The sequence below is a fragment of the Takifugu flavidus genome, chromosome 15 (genome assembly GCF_003711565.1).
Source record: "Takifugu flavidus isolate HTHZ2018 chromosome 15, ASM371156v2, whole genome shotgun sequence".
NCBI classification, from domain to species: Eukaryota; Metazoa; Chordata; class Actinopteri; order Tetraodontiformes; family Tetraodontidae; genus Takifugu; species Takifugu flavidus.
Window position 1 is genome coordinate 767,363 of NC_079534.1, and position 20,553 is coordinate 787,915.

General features: G+C 49.5%; 1 protein-coding gene across 1 annotated transcript in view; it reads left to right on the plus strand.

Moving 5' to 3' along the window:
- The window catches only part of epha4b (eph receptor A4b), a 50,317-nt gene extending 36,928 nt beyond the window's left edge, over positions 1 to 13,389 (plus strand). Inside the window, exons 11-19 of the mRNA XM_057056547.1 lie at positions 998 to 1,065; positions 1,325 to 1,450; positions 1,528 to 1,713; positions 6,916 to 6,977; positions 8,266 to 8,475; positions 9,540 to 9,689; positions 9,766 to 9,959; positions 10,424 to 10,564; positions 10,641 to 13,389. Of these exons, the coding sequence (XP_056912527.1) occupies positions 998 to 1,065; positions 1,325 to 1,450; positions 1,528 to 1,713; positions 6,916 to 6,977; positions 8,266 to 8,475; positions 9,540 to 9,689; positions 9,766 to 9,959; positions 10,424 to 10,564; positions 10,641 to 10,740 (1,237 nt within the window). The 3' untranslated portion in view covers positions 10,741 to 13,389. The remainder of the gene's footprint in view (positions 1 to 997; positions 1,066 to 1,324; positions 1,451 to 1,527; positions 1,714 to 6,915; positions 6,978 to 8,265; positions 8,476 to 9,539; positions 9,690 to 9,765; positions 9,960 to 10,423; positions 10,565 to 10,640) is intronic.
- The last annotated feature ends 7,164 nt before the right edge of the window (positions 13,390 to 20,553 follow it).

Sequence of the window (20,553 nt, forward strand, 5' to 3'; positions counted from 1 at the left end):
TCCCCTGGTGCTTGACGGGCTTGAGCCCAGCTGATAACCAGGTGGGGCCCAGCTCCCTTTTCATGAGATCATTAGGCGCCCTCCCCTTTACCCCTTTATCCCCGGCCAGCAGCACAAGCTCTCTACCTCCGTGTGTGTGTGTGTGTTCTGTATTCCCAGGGTATTTTATTGATGTCTGGGTTATTCCATGTGTTCAGCTGTGTAAAATCAACAGAAGGATTAAACACCAAATGACTGAGATTTATTGGGCCCAGGGAGACCACATATTTGTCTCATTCCTAGTCGTATAAGCTCCGCCTGAAAAATATGCTGATGCAATTGCACAACCCCCCAAAAGCATCGCAACACACACACACACACACACACACACACGCCCCTGTGACATATAATAAGTTTAACTCCTCCTCACAGCTGGACACCAGAGGCGGAGTTGATCAATTTGTCAATATTTGTCTTGATCAGTAAACCAAACAGCACAGCGGGGTGTGTGTGTGTGTGTGTGTGTGTGTGCACTTTTGTGTGTGTGTGGGGCAGCAATGTGTAGATGTGTAAGCCAGCATGCTGCTGAAGGAAGTGCATTAAGAAAGCTCGAGACGGATGCACGAATCTGCCTCCACAGGGGTGTCTGTTACACACACCTTCCTACACACACACACACACACACCGACGCATGCCCACCCCAGGCGCGACAGCATAAAGGAAAGGGTGGAATTGACAGGTAGAGGCAGAGAGAAGCTGGAATATAAACACGTTTCCCCTTCAGGCTGGTCTCGTGCAGCAGAGCGGATGTGCAGAGACAAAAGGAAAGATCTGCTCATCAACCCTGTTGCTACTGGCAGTGAACGCTGCACAATCAGATTAACCTGCAAATATATCACAGCTTTAATATATCACAGGGCCGCGCACGGCCGTGCACGCCGCTCCGCGACATCCACGACAGGCCGAGCGTGTCTGAAGCACACAAAAGGCTCTAACCGGGCTGGTTTCCCCCCATCAGGCACTGTGGATACATCAAGGCCAAGCAGGACCCCGACGAGGAGAAGATGCAGTTCCAGCACGGCCGAGGTAAAAACACACACACACACACACACGGCAGCACACACACTCTGTCTCCGACAGGGGGCTTGATTGACGTGCGTCTTCAATGCAAGCCGACTGTAACACGTTGTTTCGCACCCTCTTGTGCAAAATCGCTGGTTTCTCCTCGATGGTTCCTGTTAAAATGAGTCACCCCGAGACTGTTGGCGCCCGTTTGATGATGTAATCATTTGGCCGCGCACCCGCGTCCGAAGACGACACCCTGAACGCTTCTTCCCTTTTCCAGTCAAGCTCCCTGGCAGCAGGACCTACATTCACCCCCACACGTACGAGGACCCCAACCAGGCCGTCCGGGACTTCGCCAAAGAGATCGATGCGGCCAACATTCGGATAGAGAGAGTCATCGGCGCCGGTGAGACGGGCGCCGAGCCCCTTTGGGAAGCAAAATGAAGCAGTTTGGTCTGATATTGTTTGTCCGACTGTGTGTAGGAGAGTTCGGGGAGGTTTGCAGCGGTCGGCTGCGCGTTCAGGGCAAGAGGGAGATCTATGTGGCCATCAAGAGTCTGAAGGCGGGCTACTCTGACAAGCAGAGGCGGGACTTCCTGTCCGAGGCGTCCATCATGGGGCAGTTCGACCATCCCAACATCATCAGGCTGGAGGGCGTGGTCACCAGATGTGAGTTTTTTTGCTGTGTTCTTCTTCTTCTTCTTCTTCTTCACGTCCTGCTGTCGCACGCCTTCGCCCGCTGCCCCCCGGGATCAGATACGAGCCCCGCGTCCATGGCAACCCGCTGATGACACCGGCGCCTTGTGTGCAGCTTCCCATGATTCAGTTGCGTGGCCGTGTTGCGTAAAAAAATGCCCGTCTGGTTTAACAAGATGGCGTGTTTGCTATCGCCCAGGCGTTGTGGCGCTCACACTCTGTTCCCTCTCTCTCCCTCTCTCTCTCTCCCTCTCTCTCTCTCTCTCTCATCCCTCTCTTCTGATAACACTGCCCCCCCATCTCTCTTCCCCCTACTGTACGTTCAGTCCGAGCACTTTTACTTTGTTTCCGACCGACAGATGATCAGTAGGAGAGGGAGACGGTCGCCGCCCCCTCGGCTTCGCTGCAGTTCCTCCGCCCTCGATCTTCAAACAATCTCCCGTCCTTCGCACGTTCAGAGGCGCGATAGAAGAAGAAATGCATATGCATACGCTTTTATGGCGAGTATCAATAATTCATGGAGCTAATTGGCTGTATTTTTTAGCCCCATGAATATTTAGCAGCCCGCATATTAAGAAAGAGACGCGGTTACGTCATTTTCTTTTCCTCTCGTCTGCATCTGCTCGGACGCTGACGCGACCTTTGGCTCTCAAAACCTGCTGGAGTGGCAGGAGATCATCGGCGACTAAAAGGATGTTTCTGGCTGGTAACGTGCGCGCGAGCAACGCGCTTCCTTTTATCAGAGGTGTGAAAAGGGGGGGAAAAAAACCTGAATCGTCTGTGGAATCAAATCAGTGACAAGAGCGCAACAGCGATTAGGAGCGGCTTACTTAAACATAATTAGGAGGTTCTTTTCTTGGTGAGGCTCCACGCCGCGGCGTGCACGCGTGTAATGAGCGCCTGCTATCACGGCGCCCTCCTCACCTGTCTCCACGCTACATTGAGAAGCTGATAGAGCTCCTCAGAAACAAATCTCACTAGCGATGCGCTAATTTCACAGGTCACAGCCGCTGGGGCGAGCAGAGGGGTGAGAGTTGAGGCGGGTCAATAACTCCTCAGGGCTTCTTCTTTTCTTTCCTCCTCCTGTCCTCGTGCACCAGCTGCTACACACGACCAGTGTGATCAGGCAGGCTGACCCTGACCGTTCTGGACTCAGGTGCACCGAGCAGGAGAAGCTAATGCTACTGGTGCTGGAGTAACTACTGTTGTCGTGCTGTTTCTGAAGTAGGTCTGTGCAGGAGAACAGGCAGGAGAACAGGCGGTAGAACTGGCAGCTGTGGTGGGAATGAGTCAATAATTACACCCTGAACATTTGTGGCTTTTATAGTTTTAGCAGTTAAAACTGAAGGCCTGAAGAGTTCCATACATACATTCAACAATATAATAAGGTGCTAGCTAGATCTTTGACAAATGCCAGAAGTAAATGAAATCCCTCTTATTTTTAGCTGTTTCAGACAGATGTGTGTGTGTGTGTGTGTGTGTGTGTGTGTGTGTGTGTGTGTGTGTGTGTGTGTGTGTGGTTTAAGCCTCCCCTGCTGTCTGCCACTCTAATAACCTACTCCGCTGTCTGTCACCTGATTGTTGCTATTGTCATGCTAATCAGGGCGCCACACGCGGAAAAAGGGGGAACAAAACAGGATGGATCGCTCTTTTCTCTATCTGGCTCTTCACTCTGCCCCTCCTACCTCCCCCTCCCACACTCCTGCCATCATCTTATCTCCCCTTCATCTCCCCCCGTCTCTCATTTTATCCATCCGTCCTTTTATGTGTTCTGTAATCGCAGCAACAATCGGCTCATTTGGAAAACCCTCAATTACCGCGCCCCCGTCTCCTCTGCCCACGTTGCCGCCGCAGACAGACAAAACTGGCACAACTTTCCCAGCTTCTGTTCGCAGAAACTAGCGATTATTCCTCAATGTTCAGAGAAGCTTCTCCTCTTCTCCGCTACTTCCTGCCAGGGGATTTAAAATGACTCCTGTTTTCAATATGGGCGCCGGTCATCAGATCGGGCCAAGGAGACGAGCGCTGAAAAGGTGAAGGGTGGGGCGGCGGGGGTCAACAACCGGGAAACGAGGTGTGAGGACAAATTAGGGCGATGGAAGGGGTTCAAATTGGCGAAAGAGGGGAGCGACGGCGAGGGGAGTGGCGCGAGGAAATGAGAGGAGATGCTAAAGCAGAGACGGGCGGAGATAAGGTTATTGAGTTCCTGTCCTCCCGCTCCAGCTGCGGCGAGCGGAGATCTGCTCCGCGTTAAAAGCAGCGCGTCAGCTAGTTTGGCCGCTTAGCATTAATCAGCGCAGAACATTCGCTCGTAGCTTCGCACCGACTCGTTTGATAAGGCGGTAAAGTGGCTCACAGAGCCCAAATATCTCCTCTTCATATCCACACTGACACACTGAGACTAAGCAACCCTGTCAGGGGCCAAATTACCCACTTTAATATATATATATGTACAGCATGTTGTCGCTGTCATATCCACACGCACACACACACACACGTGCACCTCAGCATTGAGGAGGAAAAGAGAGAAAACAGTTTTACACACACTGAAATAGTCCCAAACACTCTAAGATGGCAGTTTTACTCCTAAATGTGATGAAAGGCCCTAAATTCAAATGAAAGGAAACGTGCAGTTGATTAGATTAATTAGCTCCTTTCAGCAGGAAGCCGTGGGTGCTCGTCTCTGAAAGGAGGCGCACGTTTGTGTCTGAAGTGTGGAGGGAACGCGACAGCGGAGAGTGCGAGTGAAAGTCGAGAGGCTGCGAGTGTGTTCATGAGGGTAACTGTAAAAGAGACGGGGTGAGATGATGCATCGGTGTGTGTGTGTGTGTGGGGGGGGGGGGGGTGTTGGGGGTGTTTATCCTGTCAGAGATGCAGGCATAATTCTGTATGGCAGGTGTCCACATGATGAAAATTGATAGCTATCTGTGTGTGTGTTTGTGTGTGTGTGTGTGTGTGTGTGTGTGTGTGTGTGTGTGTGTGATTTCTGCCAACAGGGACATTTTGCCTGGTCCCCCAGTTGTTTTTGGGTTTGGGGTTTTTGGGTGTGTCCTTGCACTCAACATGTTATTGGGTTTATTGCAACGTTCGTGCACGTAATGCACGTGAATGCAGAACACAGCATTAAAGCCGCCTTTTTTAAACAGCCGACTGGTTTTTAATGGGGAATTTTTAGCCTCTGGTGTAATAATTTGTCACATGTCCACGCAGACCCACCCCCCCCAAACACACACACACACACACACGCACACACACACCTACGGTCACACTCGTGGGTAGCAAAGTGTCTCCCATTAAAGATCAGTAGCCTCTGCTGTTTTATCAGTGGCACCGAGCGGACCACACACCTCTGATCATCGCTGGAATCAGGCGGTCATCACTGCGCCAGCCCTCCTCACCCTGCCCCGAAACAGCTCTCTCCCACACACACGCACACACACACACACGCACACACATGCAGGCCTCGTGTGGAGATAAATGCGAGCAGCAGTCCTCACCCCCAGCAGAAGAAAATCCAATTCTCTTTCACTTTTATCCCTGAGACTAATGTTACTGTCAAAGCCGACACCACCGCCAGAGACCAGGAGACTCGGTCTGCCTGCATCCTGATGTGCCTGTGTGTGTGTGCGTGTGTGTGTGTGTGTGTGTGTGTTTGCTGCGGTGAGATAGTGAATTCATTTAAGGTGATGTATTGCTGTCTTTAGCTACAATCTCAGTGTTGGGCTTAGTGCCGTTGTTCCTGCCTCCCCCTGACAAGCTTTTGTCCTTTCTTGCTCTTGTTCTTCTCTTCTCTTTTCCTCTTCTGCCTCTACTCTTCATCCTTCCTCAGCCAGCTTCCTTAACCTCGCTGTCCAACATTCCTGGCGTCCGTCTTTAGCTAATATCGGCCATGTTTGCTCGTCCTGTTGTGCTGCTGATGCTAAAGAGGTCTGGATTTCACCTCATTCAGACATCAAATTGATACACTTGTAGATTAAAAACAGGCTTTTTTTAAAAAAATGTGAAGATTGACTTCCTGTTTGAACAGTTCGGCGTCTCCATTCCTGTCTGAGACTTTGGATTGCTGATAGTGATAAATGCTGAGCATCCAACATTCCTGATTTTTAAAGGGGATGGGGGCTGACAGTGTGTAACGCCCCAGACACACCCCTGCTTAATTAACTGATTAAGTCCAGCCATCATAAATCAGCCGTTTCTTTCAACATCAAGCTAGCAGAACCAAGTGCGGGGCCGCCGCCCCGACCCCGTCGATGCCCTCTAGTCAGTCTGTTCCTTAACTGATTATTGGCCTATATGTTTCATGCTTCATCTGTAGAGACTCGGTTGGGATTTTCTAATCCAAAGAATACACAAAGATAACAGAACGAGTACAAAGGAGTGCTGGAAGCGCCCAAGACATTGTGTCATCCGGTTTTGCCATTTTTCATCCTGACAATCCTCTCCTTCAGCTCCCCTGCCCTCTCGTGCTGTCTTTATCCCTCCCTGAGGTTCTCTTCCCAGCTTCTCTGAGGTCTGATTGGGGAAATGTGACCTATTCATCACCGCTGACATAGTCTCTGTGTTTACAAGCCACACAAACACACACACACACGCGCGCGCGCTCAGTCGCACACACACGTGGACAGCTAGCCTGGAAGAGGTGGCACCTTGGGAGAAGCCTCTAAAAGTGCTGTATGTGTGTGTGTGTGTGTGAGGGGGGTGTTTGGGGGCAATGGGGGTACTTTGTTAATCATTTGTAAGCCTCAGCAGATGCTGTGCAGGCGATCATAGTGCACGAGGCCTGTCAGTCAACCACCCCTTCATCAGAAAACACGCTCGCGCAGGTGCAGGTGCGCAGCCATCCCGCCGCAAACTCCTTTTCCCCCGAGGCTGATTAGTATTCATGAGATCTCCAGAGCCCCCCCCCCCCTTCCCGCGCACACGTGCACGCCTGCACAAACGGGCGTATTTCGGCGGATCGGTCCGTTCTAATTATCTCCTGGCGTTTATGGAGAGGGCTGATTAGAAGCTGTCACTGTGACTGATGACGACATGCCAAGTTATCCCCCGGAGAGACAGTGGAAGAGGAGGGCCGGCGGCAGCTGCGGACGCCGCCTCTCCTCCGCCTTCCTCGCTCTTTTTCTTCCTCTTTTCTCTGCCCTGCTAATGGCCGCCTTGTTTGTGTGCCCCCGCCAGGTAAACCTGTGATGATCATAACAGAGTTCATGGAGAACGGCTCTCTGGACACCTTCCTCAAGGTGAGTCACGGCGCGGCAGCAAGGACGAGGCTGCACGGCCAGTTAGCATCTCGCTAACCAGTGTTAGCGGCGAATGCCCAATAGCTCCATCTATTGTTGCACTGGCTGCTGTTTAAAAAGGCTTTTTACACCATCCAGTGGCACCAATTACAAGCAATGATATATGTGCATTTAAATTTAGCGCGTATTTCCCAAGCTTCCCTGATAAAATCAATTATAGCATCGATATATATTAAATTGCATCGGCTGCAGCTGACAGTTATACACTTTGATAAATGGATGGTGAACTATACAACTCCTTTTCCTGCAACACACATCCCGAGACGTTGCATAGCTGGATTTTTGACAGGATAAAAAAGTGTGGGCTGAACAGAATGGCACCGTACTGATTTGAAATGAGGCATTCCACGTCCAGATTCTGACTCCCGAACAGGTCCGTGTTCAGCGGACCCGGGGTCGTCCTGTAACGGGGGTCGTAAAGAGAGAGGCTGTGGCGCGCTATAATCACCAAATGGCTTTTACAGCTCAGCCGTGCTGCTGGCATCCATATGTGTCTTTAATTAGGACGCTCCTTTATTAAGCTGCCGTCCCTCAGAAATCACCGCAAAAAAAAGGAGGGGGGGATTTTTTTTTCAATCCCTTGTTAGCATTTTTCGTCCCCTCCAGCAATTCTCAGTCTCTTCCTGTCTGACCTCTCTGCCCTGTGTTTGTCTCCATGGTCACCCCCCCTCCTTTGCCCCCCGCCCACCTTCCTGGCACTATAGTGTGGTGGGTAGATTGATAGAGGAAGTCCGCAGGTTTGTTAGACAGTCCGATCAATCAGCGTCTCGCGCAACTAGCGGCTAATTAACGTACTCTACAACAGCAGAGAAAGGGAGAAAGGGAGGGGGGATGGGGGAGGGGGTTAGGAAGAGGACAGAAGACGGATAGATGGAGTCTGAAGCTGAGAATCCTTTCTATCTTTGGGACAGAGGCAGGGAGGGACAAAGATGGATGGAGAAGGATGAAGAGGGAGAGGGGAAGAGATGATGGAGAGTGGAGAGGGTGACTGATAACACGGGTGGCTCTTTAACGGAGGCCGTCGGCTCGGGGCTGAGATAATTGCCAGTGGAAGGTGAGCCAGACCGCCATCTATCAAAGGACGGCGCTCTCTGCCAGCTCAAACAAGAGCTCCGGTTCGGACCGGGTGCACGGACAGGCTTAAAGGGTGTCAGGGAGGGAAGTTTGTTATCACGGCCAGATCCAGACGTTGGAGATTTATGCTTTATCTTTTCTCCCGCCCTCCCAGAAACACGATGGCCAGTTCACGGTGATCCAGCTGGTGGGCATGCTGCGCGGCATCGCCTCGGGTATGAAGTACCTCTCAGACATGAGCTACGTGCACAGAGACCTGGCGGCGCGCAACATCCTGGTCAACAGCAACCTGGTGTGCAAGGTGTCCGACTTTGGCCTGAGCCGGGTCCTGGAGGACGACCCAGAGGCGGCCTACACCACGAGAGTAAGACCCTCCGTCTCTCTGCTCCTTTGAACCATTAACTCCTAATTATGGTCCACGTGGGCACGAAAAATCAAAATAACCCAACCATTTTCCAAAATCAAGGTCATTAACATGCTAATCTAGCTTCAAGCTAAAGTCTTGGACCCACTCCTCTTCCCCTTTTGTGGTATCAAACAGTTTCTCTAGTAACATCATCATCCTCTCATGGATCAGAGAGAGAATGAAGAAACTTAGACATCAGTGAGTTAAAGCCGCTGCGGACCGACTCATCTAAAATGCCCGCGAGGAGACGGCATTATTCATATTCATAGGAAACGTCTGGGATGTTATTTTTAATATAGCATTAGCATCGCCCTGGGAGGAGTGTATCGGCTGCTGACTGCTCTGTTGCAATCACACACACACACTTCCAGTGATGTCAGGAGACCTAGACGGAGAGCTGCAGGCACGTCAGTGTGTGTGTGTGGGGAGGGGGGGGGAGGGGTCTGTAAGAGAGATGGGGGAGGCACAGCCTTGAGCGGATGAAGGTGGGGAGGAGAATAGAGGGAGAGGCTGAGGTGGACGAGGCGTGATGGAGCACTACAGTACAGCTCCGAATGGCTTGGAAACTTTGTCTTTTGTTTGACTTTGACATTGTTGGGGGGTGGGGGTGGGGGTGGGGGGGGCTCAGTGGTGTGGAGGCAGCTGCAGAATGATAAAAAGCCGAACCAGCTCCTCTCCGTACAGCTCGTTTGTGTGTGCGCGTGTGTGTTTCGCTGTAGACTTATGGGAACCTTTGATCTGCGTGTGAACACCAAAGCATCAAAGACAGGAGCTGTAAAGACAAAACGGAATGGAGAGTTTGGGAACGCGCTGGGGTTAAAGGAACCACATGTTGTTCGGATGTTTCACAACTGTTTCCTGTTGCTCTGCAAATTTCCCGTTCTGCTCTCAAAGTCCTTTTTTGGCGAACGTTGCGAGTTTAACCGCTTCCATACGAGCCGGGAATCAAGATGACCTTCAAACGTCTTCTCTCAGAGCGACGTCTTCCAGCCTGTGCTGACTGTTGTGTGTTGCGTCTCCAGGGGGGGAAGATTCCCATCAGGTGGACGGCTCCGGAGGCCATCGCCTACAGGAAGTTCACCTCAGCCAGCGACGTGTGGAGCTACGGCATCGTCATGTGGGAGGTGATCTCCTACGGGGAGCGGCCCTACTGGGAGATGTCCAACCAAGATGTGAGCCGCAGAGAAATTTCCCCCCAAATTCCAGCTGAGAGGCGCGATACTAAAACCCCTCCTCCCTCCCCCGCAGGTGATCAAAGCCATCGAAGAGGGCTACCGTCTCCCCGCTCCCATGGACTGTCCCGTGGTGCTGCACCAGCTCATGCTGGACTGCTGGGAGAAGGGACGCAGCGACAGGCCCAAGTTTGGACAGATTGTCACCATCCTGGACAAGCTCATCAGGAACCCGGCCAGCCTCCGAGAGCTGGCCAACAGCTCAGCCTGGTCAGTGGGCGGAGCTTTGAGATGCGGAACAGTTAGCATGTGTGTGTGTGTGTGTGTAGATTTAATCACTTAATCGCCCTTGAGATCTCCGTGGTTGCTCAGAAAAATTTCATTTATGGTTTCTTAGCAAAGCGACTGTCAGAGATAAGGTTGAAGGTTGGCGTTTCCATAGTTTTTAATCGACTCCACATCCTGTCTCTGTAGATTATTGTTATCCGATTAAACACTCGTGCCATTTGGGTGTCGATCAGAGCAATTTACAGCCCGACGGCTGTAACGGCCTCATGTTGGAGGGCAGGTTGGAGTATAAAATACAGCATTGGATGACACTTTTTTTTAACAATTTATAAAAGGAAACACGGAAATAAATCACAGCTTCGGTGATGTGTGGGCAGCGAAGCGAGGCGCCGTTAATCACGCTAACGTAAACGTTTCACCCTAAACGACTGTTCTCCGTGTTCCAGCCGGGAGGACGCGGCTGCAGCAGACGTCAGCGTGAACTCGGTGGACGAGTGGCTGGAGGCCATCAAGATGGGTCAGTACAAGGAGAACTTCTCCAGCTCCGGATACGTCAGCCTGGAGTCCATCCTCTACATCAGCATCAGGTAGAGCAGAACCCCCCCCCAGTGTTGGAGAATAAAGGATTCATTCCACACCTTTACTTATGATTCTATCGTCTAGTGAACTGGCTAAGATGGGTGTGACCCTGGCCGGCCACCAGAAGAAGATCCTGTCCAGCGTGCAGAACCTTCAGTCCCAGGGGACCCATGTGCGAGTATAACCCATAAACACAGCTGCCAGAGCCAACATGGATGCCCCCGTCGCCGCTTTCCCGACTGAAACGGCGCTGTTGTTGATTCAAAGACGCACTGAGACGGAGACAACGCGGACGCTCGACTCCCTCCCCGTCACCTTTTCCCTCCCCCGTCCTGGACGGGCACCACCAGCTTCCACGCTCAGAGCTCGACGACACCGCCGCCGCCGCCGCCATGGATTAAAGGGAAGACGGGGGGCATCCCGAACAATTTCACACCCAGAAAATAGGAAAAAGAGGTTTTTAACAAAAGAAGGCAAAAGGATAAAAATAGAACATAAATATTATCACCGTGTGTCAGCTGTACAGTTCGTTTCTGAGTGAGAAGGTGTGTAAATGTGTAAATATATGTTCATACAAGCTGTGTGTCCCACAACAGTAGAGATGGACCTTATGTTTGTATCGGTGGTGAGGTTTTTATTGCTTTTATTGCTCTATAGTACATGTGCGGCCGCTCCCGTAGCTCTCTGTGTACAGGAAGCCAGACTCTGGATTACATGAATGTTTGGGATTAGGGGGACAAAGAACCTGGACCTTTAGAGGTAGAGAAGGAGGTAGAGATATAGAGCTCCAGTAGGGTTGGGAGTGCACGTAGGCATAGTGTATTTGCCCAGGAAAAGGGCTCCTCTTGTGACCGCTGTCAAGCATACTTCCATTGTAACGCGTTAGCCAGCATGCTAACGCTCGAGAGAGGATCTGCTGGGGATGCAGATGAGCACAGATGTTGACTCTTCCAGACCTGTGACCCGTGGCTACAGCTCGACGTTGTCATAAATATTTCAGCCCGGAAAGTTTTCGCCCTCCGGTGTTTTCCAGAAAGTTGCGGTGTTTTCGTGCAGAGCGAGGGCATCGCCAAGGACAGGCTAGCGTTAACGTGGCTTCTTCCCGTCCCCCCTCCAATAGCCGGATGGTCAAACGCAAGGCATAGGTATATAATAGAGTTTATCCAAGCTGTAGGCTTGGTGGAAATGTAAAAAAAACCCTGCAAAATAGTTTCTGGCGCGCAGGAAGTGGAACAGAAGTCGTGTATCCTCACATTTCAGTCATGCCACAAACGTTTACAGCGTCAACCTTTGGTTTGATTCAAAATGCTGCTCTTCAGATTATCAGGAGGTGGAAAAAGGACAGGAGCCGCTACGTGTCAGAACCGCTGAGCCCGCTCCAGACAGGTCACAACCCCGGGTTCATTTATGACAGTATATATGATTGTATCATAGTGTAAAATATGTACAGTGTTGATTTCCAGTGTGAGAATGTTTGTTATGACGACGCTGACGATGACCTTGATGTACTTTTATTGTGAAAAAAAGAGATTTCTGATGGACTCGTTCAGGGGCAGGTCACCCGGGAGGATTTGTTGATCCGAGCAAAGGAATGTAGCACAGCGCGAAGCTTCAGCTTTGACGGAGAGAGGACGGGGAGTTCGTAACGTAGCATTAGAGGGAGTGGAATGGATGTGCTTTCCTGCTACGCTGGCCTACATAAAGCTGATACCAACAATTACGTGCGCTCTTTGTTTTCATACAGCAAAATTGTTTCAGGTTTTGTTTTTTCTGCCCTTGTGAACCTCAAATACAACTCAAACGTGCCATTTGTAGCATGTTATTTTAGCCTGTCAAGCTAACTCGCCATGCGCCTACGGACAAACACAGTTTAGAATAATTGAATTTGAGGTATTAACTTAATGAGAGGAAGCTGCTCGTCATCATTTAAGCTAACATTCAAGGCTTTATTTCGTTAAGCTAATTGTGAAACAGACTCAACTCAGATCCAGAGTGGATTTTATGGCTAAGACGGGTTCAAATGAGAGAAACTGACTGAGAAATGAGGCAAATACACAAAACATATTGTGGCGGCATATAAAAAATGACGCACCAGCAGCTTTTTGTGAACATAATTCAGACTTTATGTTGTAAAGAAGCAGTAAAGTTTTACTGTAACTGTTTTATCTTCTGTTTCTTACCCCTGGCTCCGGGCCCGGGGCTCGGAGCAGTCGCTGTGTCACGCAGGCCTCACACGCACATTTGCAATCGTGCCGCGTTTCTCAGTGTTTCCTAGCAGAATGCGGACAGGAACAAATGGCGGTGATTTAGACTAACTCGCTAATAAATCATCAGGAGCTGTTGATGGTGGTTAGAAATGAGGTCAGGGGAACAAACGCTGCCGGAATAGATTGCAGACATTTTTATTGGAGCGCTTTCTGCGACAAATACGATGCCAGATGAGCAGAACTGAGAACAACACTGTTGAAATTAGGAATCACTGTTTGTGTTTGGTCAGACACGCACGAACTTTTGAGTCCATTCTGCTCCTGCTAACGCTATGATTCCACCTAGCGGACGACCTTTGACCGCTGGCCTTTTAGATGCCTTATTTACTGAGCTAACTGTTGTTTTCCATTGTCCCAGAGAGGCGATATTTACAGTAAAATATATGTGCAATTAGTATTTATCAGTGTTATGACCCTCACATTCACACACACCCTAGTTTGGTAACATCCCAGCGACGTCCTTCAAGTTAAAAATGTAATGAAAGTGCAGAAAATCACAATAAACTAACAAACGTTGTGATGTCATTCTGCAAACGCATTAAAGACGTGGCTGCCGTGTTGGAAAACGTGCTTGGATTATTTTCATGTGTAAATCGCATCCCTGAGTGTCGAGTCGAGAAAATGTACACGGGAGGAGAGAAGCTGTGGTGCTTTTCTTTTCTTTATCAGCACATCAATGACAGGAAGAGGAAAAGATGACAAACCTGAATTAAAAATATAGTATTTATCCTCCATGGCCCACCTGGTCTGTAATGTAAGTGTTAACAAGCAAGCCTCTCTCTCTCCCTCTGTTGCTCTCTCTCTCTCTCTCTCTCTCTCTCTCTCTCCCTCTGTTGCTCTCTGTCTCTCTGTGTCTCTCTCTCTGTTGCTCTCTCTCTCTCTCTCCCTCTGTTGCTCTCTCTCTGTCTCTCTCTCTCCCCTCTGTGTGCTCTCTCTCTCTCTCTCTCTCTCTCTCTCTCTCTGCCACAGTTGTCCCCATGCCAGTCGGTTCCTCTGCGTTGCTTATTGTAAAGGGTGTAGCCATTCTACTGTCTTTCATGTTGCTGTAATAAATATGCTAATATTTCTAATTTCTCACCTGGAGACTGCAGCGTGTCTTCTTCTTTTTCTTCTTCTTTTTCTTCTTCTTTTTTCTTGCCTTCCAGTCCTTCCACACGCAAACACACGAAATACTTATTCACTGACACAATTTCACAGTGCGATTACAGCGGGACTGCAGAATATGAATAAATTCAAAGTCCATCGGCACTGAAGTGTCTTGTAGCTTTTGTCTCGCGTGCGTGTTTGAGTGTGTGTGTGTGTGTGTGTGTGTGTGTGTGTGTGTGTGTGTGTGTGTGTGTGTGTGTACTCCCTATTGAGAGCTCATTTTGTCCCTGGGGAGGGGGCAGGTCGCTGACTCCCGGCCTTGGTTAACCCCATAATGCACTGGCCCAGTTGCTGTCACTCCATGTTACTGCCATTACACCTCATTTAGCCGGGCGTATTGGGCCGCCTGCTCCCCTATCACTGCTCACTCCCACACACACACACACACACACACACCCACACAGGCGTAACAATATATTCATGTCCTCTGCCCCATTTCCTCAGCACTTATCTACTCCTGCTGCTCCTAATCTCTCTGCTGCCCATTTGAATCCCAGGTTTTTGCTGCTGCAAATACAAACTTTTCGGCAGCTTCTCTGACCTCGTCCCCCCCCCCCCCCCACAACCTTCTAATTTCACCCTCTTTCTCTCTCATCTATCCAGCCTCTAATTTAGTCCAAAGTTTTCGCTCCGTACCTTCGATTGCGGTGGCCGTGCTGCCGCCGCTGGGTTTCTTTCCGCCATTAAAGGCCAGGTTACAAGTGGGGGCTTTTGTCTTTTGGTCATTCAGCGGGGAGAACCTCATTTCAAATATTTATTTTGGGTAATACGGAGGCCGCTGGGAGTTGAAGGTTTAGGCCGATGGATTCATCATGCTATTGGCATAATGTGAAAAGGTCGGGGGTCCCGAAGGAGATCGCTTCATAAGGCCATCGGTGACTGATGAGGCTGTCGTGTTGGCGTCATACACGAGCTCCACGTCACTCCGCCGTGCTCTTGATTCACCACATATTTTCTTCATCTTTCCCTCCCCCACAGGAATGGTAAATGAGCCCCTCCGTCATGCTGTCAGGTGTGGGCTCCATGTGCAACAGCAGCCATTAAAATAACACAAGAGACCCCAAGAGCCATAGATCCACCTTGGGTGACCTCTGCTGGGTCACCAATGTGTGTGTGTGTGTGTGTGAGTGTGCGTGTGTGTGTCACTGTGCCCACACTGTGAGATCAACCCACCCAGGAGCCCCCTCCCCTGAGCTAATCCACGGCCACGCTTCCGCCGTCTGAGCGATTTCCTGTCTCAAATTTTCATCAGTTATCAAAGTTCCTGATTGGATTAGAAAAGTGAGGCCGGCTCCATAAATGACATCACGCTCCGGCCTCGCCATCGTTCCCACTCTGGTGTTTGTGTAGGCGTGTGCTCCGGAATGGTGGTGGTGGTGGTGGAGGGGGGGAGTGTTGACAGAGCCGTGCAATTTTAAACCCCCGACAGATGAATAAGAATTAGGCGTCCTAATTCTTATTCATCTGTCGGGGGTTTAAAAGGCAGAACCTGAGAGATACCACACTGGGGCTGTTTCTTTATTTTGGTGGGGGGGGGGGGTCCTTGGCTATCTCTTCCCTGTCAACTGGACGCCAGATCGGTGGACTTTTCTGCACCACTGATGAAATTAAGCAAAATTCATTTTCAGAAAAAGCTTCACAAACGTGGCTGCGGCCCGCAGGAGGCCGACCCAGCCTCTTCTACTGGCTCTCTATTCATTTCTCCTCCTTTGTCCACAATAATGAGGACAAAATGACTACATGGAAAACACAAAGACCTCCAAAATGGCTTTCAAAGGCTGCGGAAAGAGCGGACGGAAAGCAAATAAAAGAGCAAAAACAGACGCTGGATACAACAGATGCAATTTCACTGCAGAGGGACCGAACACGAAACCTCTGTTTTATTATTAGTCCACGCTCGTCGGCTTCCAATGAGGCGAACGCGGCTGCAGAGTCGCCCCGTTCCAGCCAAACGAAACAGGTAGCTACAAACGCCTCAGCTGTCGCCCTTCAAATCAGCGGCGTTTATAAAAAGAGCGTCTGAGGTTGGAGAGAAGGGGAAAAAAACGCTAAGTGACGAGAAAATTGGAGATAATATTGACCACGTGATCCCTCACACATGTGGAAGTGGCTCTTTAATGGGCGGCAGATGTTGGATCGCTGTCAGGTGACTCGAGAGGGAGCGTTAGCAAAGACAAACTCTCGCTCGCGTTGGGAAAGTGAGACGAAGCCCCGAGTTCAGAGCAAATATAGCTTGAGCACACATACTCAGCTATAAATTACAAGGATATAGAGCTGGAAGGATGTACAGATATCAAATCTGTTTCATATTAAACTGTAAGAGCCAATGATGCAGCTGGGACTTGAGGCCGACTCAACGCGCCAGCGTCATCACCATCAGCTCTGTTATTAACTCTGCTAATGGTTGCGGGAAGACAATGATCACAACGTAACTCAGCTCACATGGAAATGGACGATTTCTCGCAGTGGTTTTAATAAACAATTTAATAATTTGCAATATCAAACGTCGCGTCGCATTATAAAAGAAAGGGCGCGTCCTGCGACCTATCATTTTAGCTAGTGACACATTAGCATTAGCAGTAATTATTCTACTGAGCTGAGTGTTCGTGCACTAAAGACGCAGCTGAGCCAAGTTTTCCGTCTCTGATTCTGATGAGTGTTTCCCATTTTTGACCCTAAACAACACTCGGACCCTATTCACATATGGGAATAAGCGCTGCTGCATCAGTTCACGTTCACCAGGACGCACGTCTGCAGCTCTTAATGACTCACAGACAGCAAACATAACGCTAACAGATGCCAGAAACGCGCACGCTACACAACGACGCACAAAACGCAAACAGATTCTGGACAGAGATGCAACCAGGAGGAGTAAGAGAGGAGCTGAGAGAGGCTGGGGGAGGTGGACCGAGGAGGACAGGAGGCCGGTCGTGCTCCGGCTGACTGTTAGCAGCTGTCGGAGGAGCTGACATTTCGGCCAACGGCAGGTTAAGGCCGATCTGTGCGAGGGGGTGCCCACGGCCCGTCCTGGTCGCTGAGGTGGGTCATGTGACTCAGAGTCAGCTCTGGAACAAGCTGGCGTCGCAGGTCAGAGTGGCGGGACACTGCTGGAGGGAGGAGAGGGCAAAGACGGGCGGATGCGATAGGAGGAGACTCCTTTCTCTCTCCCGTCTGCCTCCGACTCCGCGCACACTTCACACAAACGCAGAAGGGCGGAGATCGATATCGAGCGTCGGACACTTTAATAAAAGCGATTCTTGCAGGAGGCTTGGGGGCTTAAATTGCTATTTTGCCGCTCGACGCTCATGGGAACGATGAAGTCAATGTTTTGGTTCTTTTAGATGCAGGGTCAGGTTTTCCAGATTCTTCCGGCCCGAGCGGCAAAGACAAAGACAGGGATTGTGGGAACGCTCTGACAGGCAACCAGGGTTTTCTTCCCACCCTCTGAGATAAAGCTCATGACAATCAGGCTCACGAGGAGCACGCTGGTAATGACACTGACCCCAGGGTCAGGTGATTTACTGAATTCCGCCAGAAGGAGGAGAAAGGATGAGGAGGAGCAGGCAGATGAAGGGGAGCGAGGGCCAATTGGTGCAGCTGTGCGTTTTTCCCAGTCTTATGATCACACAAATTAGGCCCTGCTTTCTGCTGATAAGGTCAGCTGTCAGCCAGGACCTATTTAAAGCAGCGGATGTGCACATGCAGACATGTGAAGCTTTACCTGAAGGTTTTGTGTCTTACATTTTTCCGTCGTCACACACGTCTCTGTCGTACTTCCTCAGATTTAATTTCCCCCTATAAGTGTCCTGTAACCTCGGGAATCATTAACCGTAGCGGCAGTTCCTCCATCTGCTGAGTGTTCTGTCAGTCCGACATATTCATCCGGGCCGTGCGGGGCGCGTAAAACATATTGCCAAAACCTGAGTGTTTGTAAAATGAGGATGGATGAGACAGCTGAGATTGAAGGTGATATTTTATTTAGGATCAGACGGTCCCTGTTTGGTGATGCAACAGTCGCTCTGGCAACAGCACGGCGGCCCGGGGACCCCCCCCCCTCCCCCCAGGACCACCTCCAACAATGTGAATGACTTCTGACCAGCTTACAAAGGTATTAGAAGTACTCTTTCATGGTTTTCTTCAAGTGATTCACACCTATTTTACAAAAGGGGTGTGCAGACCCCTCTTTTGACTTTAAATTCCAAACACACACACCCAAGCCAACACACACACACCTATATTTCCACTTCTATCTTTATGAAGAATTTTAAAAGACATGACGCGTTCCCCAGCCCCCGACCCCAACGCAGTACCAACCACATGCTTCAAACCTTGTCACAGCCTTGTCGTTTCCCTGAAACAATCCCTAATAGGCCTTAATAATTAATCACTTTTGTGCACGCTTTCTGCCTCTCTCTCTCATTTTGAGCCCACCGTTCAGCAGCGAACCCGAACGATAACCTCTCCTCGCAGACACAGCCTCACCGCAACCAGGATTCTGTCCCTCGATAAGGCCAATTAATACACACCTAACGAGGGCCTAACGAGGGCCTAACGAGGGCAGTCGAAAGGTAAACAGGAGCAAGGAAATTCAGAAATTGCAGGAGGTGAAAGGTTAATGCCCAATGAAAGACGGCTGAAATTCACACTTTTGTGCTTCCTTCTATTGTTATTGGATTTACTCAGTGTTCACTGAGTAAATCCCCCCCCCCTCACACACACACACACACACACACACACACCGATATCCCACCTGCAATTACAGCATTCTTCCTTTTTCAGCCCTGAAAGCTGGGGCGACACAGCAGACAGACCACAATGATTGAATGACCAATTATCAACATGATCATTTATTTAACCAGGCCCGTGTTCAGCATCATCATTATTTTTATTATGTAAAAATAATAAATAAATAAATAAATAAATAAATAAGCGAAAATTGGAGGCTTAAATACTTAAATCCCTGCCTCAAACATCGTCTCTCTATTCTCTTACATCAATGCTTCTCCCCGGCTAATCTCTTTTCTCATCTTCGGCTGTTTTATCTGCTTCTTTGGGATTATGGACTCATTGTTATTATCAAATAATAGCAGTACAATGGAACTTTTTTCCCTCCTTATTTCCAGAACTGTATGAATTTTGTGAATAAAAAAGTAACAATCACATAAAAGTCACCTTTAAACAGGTGAAACCATGCGCATTTTAAACCAGGTCTGCATCTGTGGAGACGTGCACCTCTATATTTGATTTGTTTGGAGGTTTCAGTCAAAAAGTTATCTGATGTTGAGCCAACAATTATTCCACTTTTTTTCCACATTAATCTTTTTTTACCCACATCATTTTGTAGAACCCAATAGAGAGTTTATAGGAATCTGTCTCTTCTTGCTCTTTGGGGATATCCCAGTGTTTATGGTGCCACCGTACCACTAAAAACTGCTTAAATCCATCTGGTATTTCACCTAAAACACACAAAACACTCCATACTGAGCGATGATGTTAGCGTAGCTTTAGCAGCTTCCTTTTTCCCCCCGATCTTTTCACTTTCATCACATCACGTCAGTCAACCAGCAGCTGTAACAGTCAAATGAATGTCTGTAATTGTGAATTCCCACAGTCATCCATCACTCGGTTCCGATCTGGTGCCACTTCAACATCCATGAATGTGAACTCCCTCCTGGCGCTTGTATTTAAAGGTAGAAGCTCATTCTTCTCAGAGTTCTGGCCTCCTGTCAGCGGGCTCTTCAGCGGATGACGTCTCAATCTTCGCTCCTGGTGAAAAGCACTCCGCTGTGGCTTCCAACGCTTGGAGGCGGGATTTCCCGTGCAGTTCGCCTGTCTTATGTTCTCCGCTGCCAAGCAGAACATGGCAGGATCCAGACTACAGGCTGGCCCTGATCCGTTTCAGACTCAAAAGTCCATTTAGCCACAGGTTAGGAGCATCGCCTGCATCACTCTGGGTTGCTTCCTGCTGGCGAGATCAGAGAGGCGGACCGCCATCCACATGCTAACCGCCAGCGATGCATCTGAAATCAAATCTACACAAAGGCTAAAAGTCGATGCAGCCTTAATGTCGCATTCTGGGAGTATTGACGCACGTTTGAACAAAGGCCGGAGCAGCAGAACACCACTCGAGTTCGGACCAACCACTGACAGGCCGCATCTGGCTGACAGCACGACTCCAAAGTTTCTAAAGGTCATACTACGGGTTAGCTAGCAACTTGCATTCATATAGAAGGTTAGATGGATGATAAAAAAGAATCGGTAGTCAGTATGAGTATTTTCCGACAGATAACATTATTTATATGAAACAGAATCTGAGTTTGTTCCTTTTTAATAGTTGGGGTCGTTTGCATAAATAAACTATATTAGCTTGGGTGCTAATTCCAGACTACAAGAACAGCAGGACTTAGGAGTTTAGCAGTTTGTAATAAATAGATTTGGCTTCTTTTCTTTTTTTATTTTCACTAAATCAGCCAGGCCAATGTCTCTTAGGTCCCACTTTCATTTGCTGAATAACGTAGTCCACCTCCTCAAAGCAGATGATTCTGATTTGCTCCTCCTCCGTGACTTGGTCGCGACGTTTGCCA